The sequence below is a fragment of the Triticum urartu genome, chromosome 4A (assembly GCF_056163025.1).
Source record: "Triticum urartu cultivar PI428250 chromosome 4A, HENAU_Tu73, whole genome shotgun sequence".
Lineage (NCBI taxonomy): Eukaryota > Viridiplantae > Streptophyta > Magnoliopsida > Poales > Poaceae > Triticum > Triticum urartu.
This window is the reverse complement of record NC_141876.1, coordinates 569,454,876-569,468,290: the sequence shown is the minus strand read 5'-3', so window position 1 is coordinate 569,468,290 and position 13,415 is coordinate 569,454,876. Positions and strand designations below refer to the sequence as shown.

The 13,415-nt window shown below is 48.7% G+C and overlaps 1 protein-coding gene across 2 annotated transcripts; it reads right to left on the bottom strand.

Moving 5' to 3' along the window:
* Nucleotides 1–1,689: 1,689 nt before the first annotated feature.
* On the bottom strand, nt 1,690–7,858 carry PGSIP3 (plant glycogenin-like starch initiation protein 3). Of its 2 annotated transcripts, none has more exons than XM_048716556.2 (3): nt 7,392–7,858; nt 6,631–7,249; nt 1,690–2,847 (listed from the first exon to the last, which is right to left on the bottom strand). In XM_048716556.2, the coding sequence occupies exons 2-3, from the start codon at nt 7,169–7,171 to the stop codon at nt 1,910–1,912; spliced, it is 1,479 nt and encodes a 492-aa protein (XP_048572513.1). In that variant the 5' UTR covers nt 7,172–7,249; nt 7,392–7,858; the 3' UTR covers nt 1,690–1,909. The 2 variants fall into 2 exon arrangements, with proteins under 2 accessions (XP_048572513.1, XP_048572512.1); XM_048716555.2 differs by having other exon boundaries at nt 7,397–7,857.
* Nucleotides 7,859–13,415: the final 5,557 nt, after the last annotated feature.

Here is a 13,415-nt window from a genome sequence, read left to right as displayed (position 1 = left end):
GAGGTCGGGAAAGAAGTTGTCGTCGGCGCAGCCGTCGCCGCCAGCGATCGCGCGAGTGCGCTTCCTAAAATCCTGATCGCCCTTCTCCCGTATAGGATCACAAGAGGCGAAGTTTGGGAAGCCTGCTGTCCCTTCTCGCGGTGCACGCCATAAGGAGAGATGGAGAAGACTCCTCCGCCCCAAGACAGGTGTTACCACATCTTGATCCAACAATTCACCCATTTAAGTTGCAACCCAAGAAAAAAGTCTCACGAAGGGTCCAAAAGTACCAAAATAACTCTTCAGCAGGTGGCACATCTGTCTCATGCGCTTGAGAACAGTGGCCTTAACAGCTCGACACCCTTTTGGGGGCGGTTGGCATTGCTGGAGTAGTTGTCTGAGCTGCTATGGATGGATTTGGATTGAGATTTCTCGTGGAGGGAGCGGACATCCGAGATAGGATAGAATTGGGAGGATTTTTTTAATCCTTGTGTTCGGTACTACTAATTTTTGTGCTCTATGGTAAAGACATGTCATCGCTATTGCATTTATTATTATTTTATGTTTACACATTGGTTCTGAGTTTACTGAAGCTTAACACCATTTGAGAAATGTGATGCTTCAGGTACTGCCAAAGGATTTAGGTGATTTATAGTACTATGTACTTTGGTTGTTGCCGATACTTACTTCTAACTGCTACCAACAAGTTAGTATTTGTGTACCTTATCTAGTTATTGGAAAACCATGGTGCTCTGTTGGGTTTGTGAGTGTAGTCATACTTGTTAAATTTGTCGGCATCACCTTCTTTAAAGTCATTTTTTTGCGTTGACCCTGATTTTAATGTACATTATATGGATGTAAAGTAAGCTTGATCAGAGGAATACAATAAAATTGGGGTTTGTACTACATATTGCAACATATAGAAAAGAGCAATCATTTGATTTATCAAACTAAGGTGTAGATGGGAAAGGATTAAGATTGAATTTCTTTCGGACTTTCACATAAAAGTATCCTTAACATAAGCTATGAAATGGGGAAGCAATCACATAGATGTTTATGCTCCATCTTGCCATGATAGATATAAACACAATAATGTTCAAGCTAATGACATTTAACACCAACACAGATGTGTGTCGCAATTTTAATACTTACATTATAACTAGACAAAGTTAGGCATGAGTTTGATCACATGATTTTAATAAGCATGGAAGTTTAGGAAGCATTGCCTGGTTTCGTTGTCTTTCATGTAGATAGACATTTGCTTATGAGTTGCGGGTGTATTGTCATAGGTGGCATGTATGTCGTGTGTAATTGGGTGGGAAAAATAGTACAAATGATATTCATCAGAGAATGTAGACATAATGTTTTGTGGATATATTCTGAGCATTATATTTCATAAATGGCGAGGAACCTTTGAGCAATTATGACAGGTGAGGTTGGAAGGGGCAGTAGATTTGTATCCTCGCCTGCCTGAAAAAGCACACACATCTCCTTTCTAAATCGTGTTCGATGGGTCTGCATCACGCACATATCTTTTTACGATGTCTGCGTTGCACATAGTTCCCTCCAATGATGTGAGATAGATGTGTCTTTCATCGCAGGATTATGTACTAGGGGAATGTGAGTGGAGATGTCCATGACCATTGCCACCAATGCCAATGGAACGGGCTGCCAGTGATTTCAGTATTAGTGCTTGCAACTAGCTAGAGATTTCCTCAACTGAATGACTACTCATTATTCAACCACCAAAGTTTGTGCAATGACCACATGCATGCATGCTTGTGTATACGTACGTATTATATGGACAAAAAATAGTAGAGAAACCGAAACTCAAAATGCCGCGAGCTCGATCAGCTGCTGCCGCCGCTCCGGCGCGGCCAGTTAGACTAGTCACGTTCGTGTCCACGGAGACCCGCCTTCGCGTGGTGCTCTACTCCCACTTCCTGGGGTCGGTGATGTTGATCTTCCAGTGTTGGTCGGCGTAGCCGATCTCCTGGGCGACGTGCCTGTCCCACGCGATCTCGACCTTCCTCCGCTCCGACAGCGCGCACGGCCCCCGCATCACCTCCCCCATCTGGTCGTACACCTGCCACCACCGCCGGTGCGCCTCGTCGCTGGCGTACACGCGCTGGTCGTCGATGTTCCAGTTGCAGTCGTAGTCCCTGTAGCACCGCCAGGGCTTGAGCCCGAGGTAGTGGATGGACCACACCTCCGCCGGCTCCGCCCTGAACAGCCGCTCCTTGAGCGCGCGCTCCCCGGTGGTGTTGGCCCAGAAGTTCTTGAGGTAGTTCACCCGGCGCGGCAGCCGGTGCCACCACACGAACACCTCGTTCAGGTACCCCTGGTCGCCGCCGTTGTAGGACCGGATGGTGCGCCGCCCGCGGACGAGCGCCTCGAAGGTGCACGCCGACGGCTCGAGCACCATGATCCCCGAGTTGAAGAGGGAGCCGTCGTTGCCCACGGCGGAGATCTGCGGGAAGCGGAAGAGCGCGTCGAGGGAGCGGAGGACGAGGATGTCGGCGTCGATGAAGACGACGCGGAAGTACTCCGTCAGCTGCCACAGCCGGAACTTGCTGTAGTTGTACTCGTTGTAGGAGCCCCGCTCCGCGCGCGGGTTGCGGATGCGCCGGATCCTGCGCGGGATCCAGCCGGCGGCGACCAGCGCGCGGAGGGCCGGCTTGGAGACGGTGTGGTCGTGGAGGAGGACCATGTCGCGGGTGGAGCCCGACCGCCGGATGCTCTGCGCCAGCACGATGGCGCCGCACAGGTATCGGTCGGACGAGTGCAGAACCGTCGCGTACGCCTCGCGCCGCTGGCTGCCGGCGTCCACCACCGTCAGGTCTGACGCGTTGAACACCTCGTGGATGCCTGTGTACGTACGGGTTGCAATGCATGGTTAGTTAAATTCCGGAACGTGATAGGAACAGTAAAATAAATAAAAATGGAACCTAACTATAAAACCATGAAACAGGCCTCGCCTCACTTTATAGATACTCCTTCCGTCCAAAAAAGTTTGTCCTAAACTTGTCTCTCAAATTAATGTATCTAACATTAATTTAGTGTCAAATACATTCATTTGAGGGATGAGTTTTTCCAGTCGGAGGAAGTACAAAACTACTCTACACACGACAGTGCACGCACGATTTTTTAACACTTCCTTCTTTGAAAGGTGCTTATTTGTAAAATGATGCGATCCAATGGATGCTTTGACCCATTGTGTAGAAATCGGAAAGGAAAGCTATCGTCTGTATATCATTGCTCTTACAGATAAAACACAAGCTAATGTGCACTATCGTCTCTATATCATTTATTAGTAGACAAATAACACTACTCCCTCTGGTCAGAGTTAATTGACGCAACCTTTATACAATGTAAAATGAAGTACTCCCTCCGTTTTGAAATACGTGTTTTAAACTTAGTACAACTTTGTGCTAGAGTTAGTATAAAGTTGAAACATTTATCTTAGAACGGAGGGAGTAGTATTTTTGGACACTCAATTTTCAACTTAAAATATGTTTCATAATAATTTTAATTTATTTTTATTTTTATGTATTCTGCAAAAAATATGTTTCCTCATTTCCTTCTGAATTAGTTGTTTATAAATCATTTTCCCTCTTTCCTACTTTCTATTTTTTTTATCTTTGTGGTCATTTTTACACCAACTGGGTTGCTCAGGGTGCGATGTCGTCATCACATCATTGCTAAAATCGTTTTCAATGTTGCAAATAGAAATAAAAAAACTACTCCCTCTGATGCATATTAATTGGCGCTATTTTACTACACAGTTTTACGTTGGTTTAGTACAAAAGTTGTACTAACTTTGTACTAAACCAACGTCAATTAACATGGATCGAAGGGGTGTGTAGATGGTATTGAGAGATCATTGTTTTTTAGTTCTAGAGTTAACAGAGAAAATCTCAACTTTATTGTAATAGACGAGGGACCAAAGATGTACTCCATCCGTTCCGAACTATAAGACGTTATAAACCTTTTTTTTTCCTGAATCAGATGTGTATAGACGCATTTTAGTTTTTTACCCACGCAACGCACGCCTCTGTCCTTCTCCGAGCATGCACACGTGCACATGTGCAAGTTGTGAACGCCATCCATCAACCAGAGCATAGCTAGCTTGAAACAAACTGCAAGCTACTGCCGGAGACTGGAGAGGTCAAAACCACCACCAACAACAAAAGGCAGATCGAATTATATAACCACACACACGGTACTTTTTGCGTTGGTTTTCCGACGTTGCGTACGTTTGGTGTGGATTGGCCGTCGGTCCATCTACTCCGCTACTAGAGTGTAGTAGCATGCAATGCAAGTATCGCCTGGCATTGCCCTTGGTGCATGCACAAGCTAAGCCAGCCAGCTAATCGGACAAGCCACCCTGTGTCTGTCACACCAACCGAATCTAAGCTCCATCTGACGTGTCGACGGCCTCGTGTCGATCGACCGATCGACGCACGCACGCACGCACGCACGCATCCGCCGCCACAGTGCTCCCCTCGACCGACCGATCGAGGTCGACATGGCCGGCCGGCCGGGGAGGCGATCGATCGAGAGATGGACTCGCAACCAGAAGCGTTAGGTGCAGAGGCCCCAGCCACGGGTCATTTCTCAAGCCTCACTTCAAACATTTCATGTCTTGTTCTTCTTTTCTTACCATGTTCACTGACCAGGAGTTGTGACTCGAAGCAATGAATGAAGTGGCGTCCTTGTCCGACGATCTTGTCTAATTAGCAGCAGGGAGGGCACAGGAAAGTGATCGGTCGAGACTTGGGAATAGCTAGCTAGCTTGGGACGGAGCCACACCGCACCTACCTAGATCGATCATGATCTGATCCATCTGCTTGCTGTGGCCGTGAGGACAGATCTTGGGTCGCTTTTGGGCAGCACTGGTGACACGACGCTGATAGATAGATAGCTCCATGATTACCAACAGAAGTTTCCATTTCAAATGGTGGGATATATGCTTTGCTAGCTAGGTACTAGCTAGGATATAAGGCTAGGACGTGTAGGGCTAACGTGGAACGCATGCATATGATAGTACGTACTTGGGAACCAATTTAACGGTCGCAAATAAATGTACGTACGGCCATACGTGTAGTTACCAAACATATGGTAGCGTAGTACTTCCTCTGTTTCAAAATAAGCGACTCAACTTTATACTAACTTTGTATTAGACGGACGGAGTACGTTCTTGTGTGTGCCCTAATTATCCACGCACAATCGTCAATTACTTTTGTATTACTAGTATGTGAGAATGGAGTAATCATCACGCGGCTGAGTGATGAGTACGTTGATTAAGCCAGTGATCGGGCCAGATTCTTAAGTTTGTTGGGAATGGGGGCTACGGAACATTGTGTTTTTAGCATCAAGGACAGTGGAGTGATGATAGGAATCGATGCATTATCAGCTCGATCGATTGATCCATCGTACGCAGCATTTCCCGACCAGATTCCTGTAGATAGATATAGATGTTCTTCCAGGTGGCTTGTCCTACACACACACACACACACACACACACACACACACACACACACACACACACACACACACACACACACACATATATATATATATGCACGTTGATTAACGTGCATATGGTCCCTACGATCATACATATGCCGCATTACCAAGGGGGAAAAGAGAGGCGGGAAAATTAAAGAGGCAGGCTTGATTATTGTGCGCTGTATCGTCGCCTCAATTGCATTAGGTGGAGTGTTATGTCCTTATAACACAGCTGTGTAACGCACCGACACGTACGCGTGGGGGATCCGATGCTATAATCTAGTTTTTCGATATCTTATTTTTTTGAGGGGATCACTGTTCTTGGTATTATCATGTTTTCTCCAAACACTTGCTTCAGAGCTGGATAACACTATTTTTTTATTAGCGGTAAATTAATGGGATTGTCAATTCCTAGATTGCCTTGAGTGTAAGCCAATGGATCAACATCTAATCATTATCATCTCACGCTCACTTCAAATTTCGCAATTCTCGTGTTAGTTATGTCAATGCATTTTTTCAGTCTCTGAGTTTATAGTACTATATACCCACGGACTGAAAAAATTGCACTGACATAATTAACACTAAAATTGTGCACTTTGAAAGTTGAAGTTTACGTGTCTTTTTTTTTTGTAAAGAAAACTGGTTAGCTGAAACTAGCAAAGCTCCAAAAGATGGAAGTATAAAATTAACAATTATTGTACTACAAAAGTACTTTTCGGACAAATCTACGCGCATGATTCAAATATGGCAGACAGAAAATTTCCCCCAAAAATGACATTTTTCTGGTTTTGATGTCAATTGGCAATCTTTGCTCTTTTGTTTTTTTGCTCTTGTGATGTCATCTTTTAGCATTTCCTTTGCTGCTATCTATCTCAGATGTTTTCTTCCGATTTCTAGAAGAACCATCAGCGTCCCCATATCTGTCTATCTTACCACTACTGGTTGTTAGCATGGGTGCAACTGCACGCTTGATTTACATTACATGCATATATTTGCACGCGTGCGTCGGTGCAACTGCAACAAGACCGACACGACGGAGCAAATTATTATATATGCGCACGGACGCACGCACGTACGTACGTATACTGCTATACGTAGTACGCCATCCAATCCAAGAATTACGTAGGTACGTAAACGTACCTGTTGGCCCCCAGAGCGGCAGCGCGAGGTTGCAGGAGCCGACGGGCAGCCGGAGCTTCTCCTCCATGCGCGGCGCGTCGACGGTGTACATCCACCAGTCCCCCTCCCGCCCCGCGGCCTCGTCGCACCGGAACAGGTCCATCATCGGCTCGCACTCGCTCCGCAGCACCACGCGCACCCGGCCGGCACCGTCGCGCCGGCCCTTCCGCGCCGCCATCTGCGCCGCCACCAGGTGCACCTGCAGCCTGAACACGTCGCGGTTCCACCCCCGGGCCGTCCGGTTGCACGGTAGCGCCGCCACCACCACGTCCACGTCGTCGTACCGGGAGAAGTCCGGCATGGGGATCTCCGGGCAGGAGGGGACCCCGTCCTCCTCCTCCTCGTCGATCCACTCCGGGAACAGGTCCGACCACCGGAACACGTCCGACACCCGGTCGAAGTCCACGCCCACCGCGTCGCCCTCCACGCCCAGCGCCAGCAGCTCGTCCCGGCCGATGTTCACCAGGCCCATCCGCAGCCGGCCGCGCAGCTCGTTGAACATGGTCGGCGCGCGCCCCGCGTTCACGATCCGCTCCGTCGCCACCACCTTGTTCGCCGACGCCGCCGATCTTCCTCCCGGCTGCAGGAATGCATTTGAGCGCGTTAATTAATCGAGAACGTATGCTCGGTGTCGGTGGCGAGGCGAGGCCGGCCGGAGTTAATGTCGGGCGGCAAGGCAAGAACCCCACCGGTGGCAGCGGCCGGGACTCACGCTCACGTACCTTACCTTCCGTGAGAGCTGGGACGTGGACGGGCAGGCGTCGCGGAAGGTGCAGCGGACGAGGGAGGAGGCGCCGCGGTCGAGGATGTGGGAGTACTTGGGGTGGAGCAGGAGGGCCATGTAGACGAGGAAGAAGAAGGCGAGGAAGGCGGCGTTGAGCTTGACGATGGCCCCGGCCCGCAGCCCGGCCACCGGCGACTTGACCGCATCACCGGCGCCGGTCTTCATGGTGACCCGGCCTGGCGGAGGCGCGCGCTACGGCGCTCTCAGGTATGCCGTTCCGTGTCGGTGCGTCTCTGCGGGCGGCGGCGCGGACGTCGGTCGGTCGATGGAGCTGCAGCCTAAGCCGAGACGCCGGTGCATGCGCGGGATATATAGGCAGGACGGCGCTCTTCTCTGGGGGAGTCGGAGGTGTGAGTGAGCGGGAAGATTGCGGGGCCGCAGTGCACTGTGGCGGCCAATCGGCGGTGGTTGGGGACGGTGAGCTAGGTAGGAGAGGGACGCATGAAAGGACGGGCCCAACGAATTTAGGGGCCACGCGTCGAGCTCCATTCCGCGATCGAGTTTGGTTTGGTTCGCGCGCGCGCGATCGCCACTTCTCAGCGAACGAGCCCACACCTCAGGGCCTCAGGCAGCGAGTAATCATGACTTGTGTAGGAGTCGAATTCCCTTTTTTTTTGAGAAGTAGGAGTAACATTTTCGAACAGCGGACTCTGATTTTTTTTTTCAAGTTCAATCAAGTTCCGTGTTCCCGCCATCGCCATCGATCCACCCGTCGCCACTGGGCTACTGTGTCGCCTCGCCCCCTTCCTGGCCAAGACATCAACTTGGCGGAGCCGCTGCCGCCCTGACCACCCCCTAAACCCCCTTCTCTGGCATCAACGAATCCCCATCCTTCACCCGCACTCAACAACTCTCGGACTCTCTCCACCACCGGTGATCCCGCAACCGGTCGTGTCGTCCTGGCTCTGGCCCATTTTCGACACGCTCTCGCCAGCTACGCCACACCCCCACGAAGATGGGGATTTCATGTACGATTGCATAAGTGACTAAAACACCGCTTCATGTCCGGGTGAAAATTCATACAACTTTTACTGGCCAGACTCAATGGCACAAGTGTGTTGTTATCTTTTTTAAGATGTTTGTCTTCCTGCCGATAGTCTGGCTTTTGACTAGCGGGACCTATCATCCAGGATGAAAATTGTCATCCAATTGATAGATTTATGACGTTGGTGTGAGTCTGCGTGTCAAATAAAATGGTAATCTAATCTTAGGTGTTCTTTTTCTATCTTGTGTGTCATGCCATTGTTGTTTAGTTCATATACTAGCAAGATGCCCATGCATTGCACGGAACATCAAAATGCATTTTTTATTACAAAACACTTGTTGTGATTGACCCATGCGGGAGTAATCACATGTATAAAAACTAATGATATCTTGAGAAAGAGGAGAGATAATGTGAGGAGTGGGGCGTGGTGGTGATTTGTAGTCGGACTGAGCGGAGGCATGGGGATGGACGACGTCGGCAGCGGCCACCATGCCAGATTGTTCCAGAGGCTTCCTTTTTTAAGTGCTCAATAATGAGGTTGTGGGAGATAAGGACGAACGAGGGAAGGCCTTATCTGCAAATGTAAAGAGAGGTGCGGGTATTTTTTTTGCAAAATTGCCATAGTTTGCTTTCTATCCTTCAGATATAGGTCGGATGATCTATATTGTAAGATGGCAGACACACCATCACACCAACTTAATTTTTTATAAGAGTGGAGATATTATACTTATTGATGCTTTGGTGTTAGTGGTCTTGCATCTAGCAAAATCATGTCCATGTGCATCCACGCATGCAGAAGCCCCGAGGTTGGCCTTTGCGAAAAATATATTGATTTAACTTTTTAAAATTTGAAAACACGCCTTTGAAGCCCCGAGGTTGGTCCATTAAATCCAAAAATAGAGCAAATGGACCATCCACTGTCAAAATCGTATTGCGTTCCTCACACCATTGCATCATGGTTTTGGGTTATGTCTTTTTACCAGGAAAAGGGCCCGAAAGGACCACAACATGACACATGAAGTTGCATTAGACGTAACATGACACAAATACGACTTATAGTAGAACCCAATTAAAAACGAAAACCACAACCAAGACCTTACATTTTACATAAAGGACCCAAGAATACAAAGTTATATTGCAATCTGGTCACGAACATAAGTATCCAACTAGGAAAGTTTATCGTCACTGGGGACGAACCGCTTGTGTCGAAGAACTCGCCGCCGCATCATTGTCAACTGCGCAGAAAGGAGCGACAGATGCCCAACAGAAAGCCTAGTTACCGCCCATTTGGCAACCAGGCTGTGATAAAAGAATGGGGACAACGTAGGCGAACGCCAAAGCTCCATATGCCCCCCTTCATCTCGAAGATGCGGAGAACCCTCCTCCTCCTGAGTCGCCCCCGCGTGGCGGCCGGAAGGCAACCCTTGATCTCGCCGACCGCCCCTTCCTCCTCCTCCTCCTCCCTCGCCATCGCCCGAGGGCATGGCCATGAGAAGCCTAGCCCTCACGGGTGGCGGCAGGGACTCGGGGTCTTCCCGCTCGAGCAGGGCTGGCGCGGGCCGGCGCCCTGGGCCGGAGTGTGGCGTAGGGCCGAGCGTCACGACATGTGGTGGCGGCGCTCCGGCACTTCTGCTCCTCCACGACAGGCAGCTAGGTGGACTGGTGTGCCTTGGTCGCCAGGAACGGTGGCGGCAGCGCTGTGGGCGGCGCGAGCTGCGGGCGTCCGCCCCTACCATGGTTGGTGGCAGTGGAGGCGCAACGACGATGGTCGGGAGGGGGGGGAGGGGAGCTGGCCGCTCTTCAGGTGTTTCAGCAGCTGGACGGCGGTAGTGGCGTAGATGGTCTCCCCGGTGAGCTCTCTTAGCGGTGGGATGGTAGTCCTTGGGGTTCCTCTTACCGGTGGACGAGCCTTCGTTGATGGCCTCGCGTGGTTCGGAACCGGCCGCCATGGTGGTGACGACATAGGGGGTGTCCGGAGGAGAGGTTGGTTGGAGGGATGGGTGGCGCCGACGTGATCGAGCCACCCGTCGCTGGCATGATGGAGTGTCAGTCGTGGATGTGTCCGCTCCCCCAGATACGTCTCCAACGTATCTATATTTTTTGATTGTTCCATGTCATTATAGTATCAATCTTGGATGTTTTATATGCAATTATATACAATTTTATATCATTTATTGGGACTAACCTATTGACCTAGTGCCCAGTGTCAGTTGCTATTTTTTGCTTTTTAGAAAATCAATATCAGACGAAGTCCAAACAGAGAAAAATCTTTGGATTAATTTTATCTGGACCAGAAGGGACGCATGAAGGTTCGGGAGAAGACTAGAAGAGCCACAAGGGAGCGACAAGATCGCTAGACGCGCTCCCTGAGCTTGTGGGCCCCTCGTGGCACCTCTTGACATAATTTCGCCTCTATAAATTTACAAATACTCCCAAATCAACAGAGAGCCACCCGAAACACTTTTTCTGTTGGCGCAAGTCTCTGTTCTTCCGCGATCCCATCTGGAGGCCTTCTCCGGTACTCTACCGGAGGGGGAATCAATCACGGAGGGCTTCTACATCAACCTTGCCGCCCTATCGACGATGTGTGAGTGGTTTATCACAGACTTACGGGTCCATAGCTAGTATCTAGATGACTTCTTCTCTCTTTTTGATCTTTAATGCCATGTTCTCCTCGATGTTCTTGGAGTTCTATCCAATGTAATCATCTTTTTGTGGTGTGTTTGTTGGGATCCAATGAATTTTGGGTTTATGATCTGAATATTCATGAGAAATATTTGAGTCTTCTTTGAACTTATTTATGCATGATTGTTATGGCTTTCTATTTCTCTCTAATCTATCTGTTTGGTTTGACCAATTAGATTGATTTGTCTTGCAATGGGAGAGGTGCTTTGTGATGGGTTCAATGCAGTAATCTATCCCAGTGACAAAGTAGGGGTCAAGACAAGTATTTTTATTGTTGCCTTTAAGGATAAAATGATGGAGTTTATTCATATTGCTTGGATTTACTTTGTCTACATCATGTCATCTTGCTTAACACATTACTCTGTTTTTATTAACTTAATACCCTAGATGCATGCTGGATAACGGTCGATGGATGGAGTAATAGTAGTAGATGCAGGCATGAGTCGGTCTACTTGTCTCGGACATGATGCCTATATACATGATCATTGCCTTGAATATCGTCAAAACTATGCGCTTTTCTATCAAATGCCCAACAATAATTTGTTTACCCACCATATGCTATGTGCTCAAGAGAGAAGTCTCTAGTGAAAACTATGGCCCCCGGTCTACTACTATCATATATAAAAACACAAAAATACTTTGCTGCAATTTTTACTTACTTTTTTATTTTATCTTTGTAATTTATCCATCTACCACTACAAGATTTGATATTTGCAAATATCCGCCAAGGGGATTGACAACCCTCTTGTTTGTGTTGGGTGCAAGTATTTGTTTTTGTGTGTGCATGTGCTGTTCACGAGGCTTTGCGTGATTCTCCTACTAGATTGATAACCTTGGTTCTTAACTGAGGGAAATACTTATATCCATTGTACTGCATCTTCTCTCTTCTTCGAGAAAATCCCAACGCAGCTCACAAGTAGCACCCCACCTCTCCCTTTCCCCGCCCGTGTGCAGGCGGTTGCCGCTCCGGCGATGTTTCGAGGTGGACGAATGCTGCGGTTTCGTCGGTAGAGTGTGTCCACTTTGACCAAAGCCAACCTCTTTGGGATGGTCTTGGGGGTGTCTGGATGTTGGGCGGCGGCCCTGGCGACGGGAGGCATGGAATTCATGGGCAGAGCATGCGTCTTAGGTGCGGGCGGGCAGCCATGGCCACGTGGGTGCCTTGGTTGCGGGTGGTTGGCGGAGCTAGGGTCAGACAGATGAGTGTGCGCGCTGGGGTACATCACTTGCCCAGTCCGTGTACTGGCCGATGATGGCGGCGTCCGTGGATGTCATATCCTTCCTGTAGGCTCCGTCACGGCGTCCCACTCTGGGTGAAAACTTGATCTGTACGATCGGGCGGTGGCAGCTATCTGTGGCCGTACCCTTGGGAGGCACCGCTTTGGAGTCTTGGCTTTGCCGTGGTCCGTTTCACCTCTCCATTGTAGTTGTCATGATGGAGGTCTTCGTTGGCTTCAAGTGGTCTTCTTCGCACATTCGTGCGGAGGTGGCATGAGTTTGTACCGTCTCTCGGATGTAATGCGGTGATGGTTGCTTTATAATATAAAGCGAGGGACCCTTTTTCATCATCCCGAAGATGCAACATGCAATGGCGCAATGGAGACCAATCATATGCATATGCTGCAATGGTTGCATAGGTTGAGGTTGCCTTTTTCCTATGCATGTTGCATGCTGAGGTGACATGCTTGCATGTGAAAAAAAATTGCTGTGGAAGTAACTATTTAGACATAGAACATCAAAATGGAAAATGTCCTTTCTTAAAAAATACATAGAAAGATATCAAGGTCATCCAATTATGGTGCATTTGATTTTAATTTACCTTACATTATCGATTTTCTTGAGTGCGCATAAGTAAGCATTTTTCTTTTCTTTTGTTTTATTGCTACGTCCATGCTTCGCTTGCATTGCAATAATGAAACGAATGACTATATAACCAATTTAAAGTCGGCCGAAATGTAGCTTGAAGCATGACGCACCCTCCCTACCATACTACATACTCCAGTATGCGTCAGTCTTAAATCATGCACAGTGACCTGGATAGAGATGATCCAATCCGCACAATTTATTGGTTGGATCAGGACGGGAGGGAGCAAGAACAACCACGCACAAGACATATATGGTAGTATAGACTATAGTGCACAGGCGTCTGGTATGATCTGTACGTCGGTTGAGGCGGCTCGAGGTTGGTACGTCCGCCGACCGATCCTCCAGAAGACATATGTGGCAGTAGTACTCTATAGTATAACTCTAACATTCCGTAGGATGATGATGATCTGATCGCTCGCTAATTCT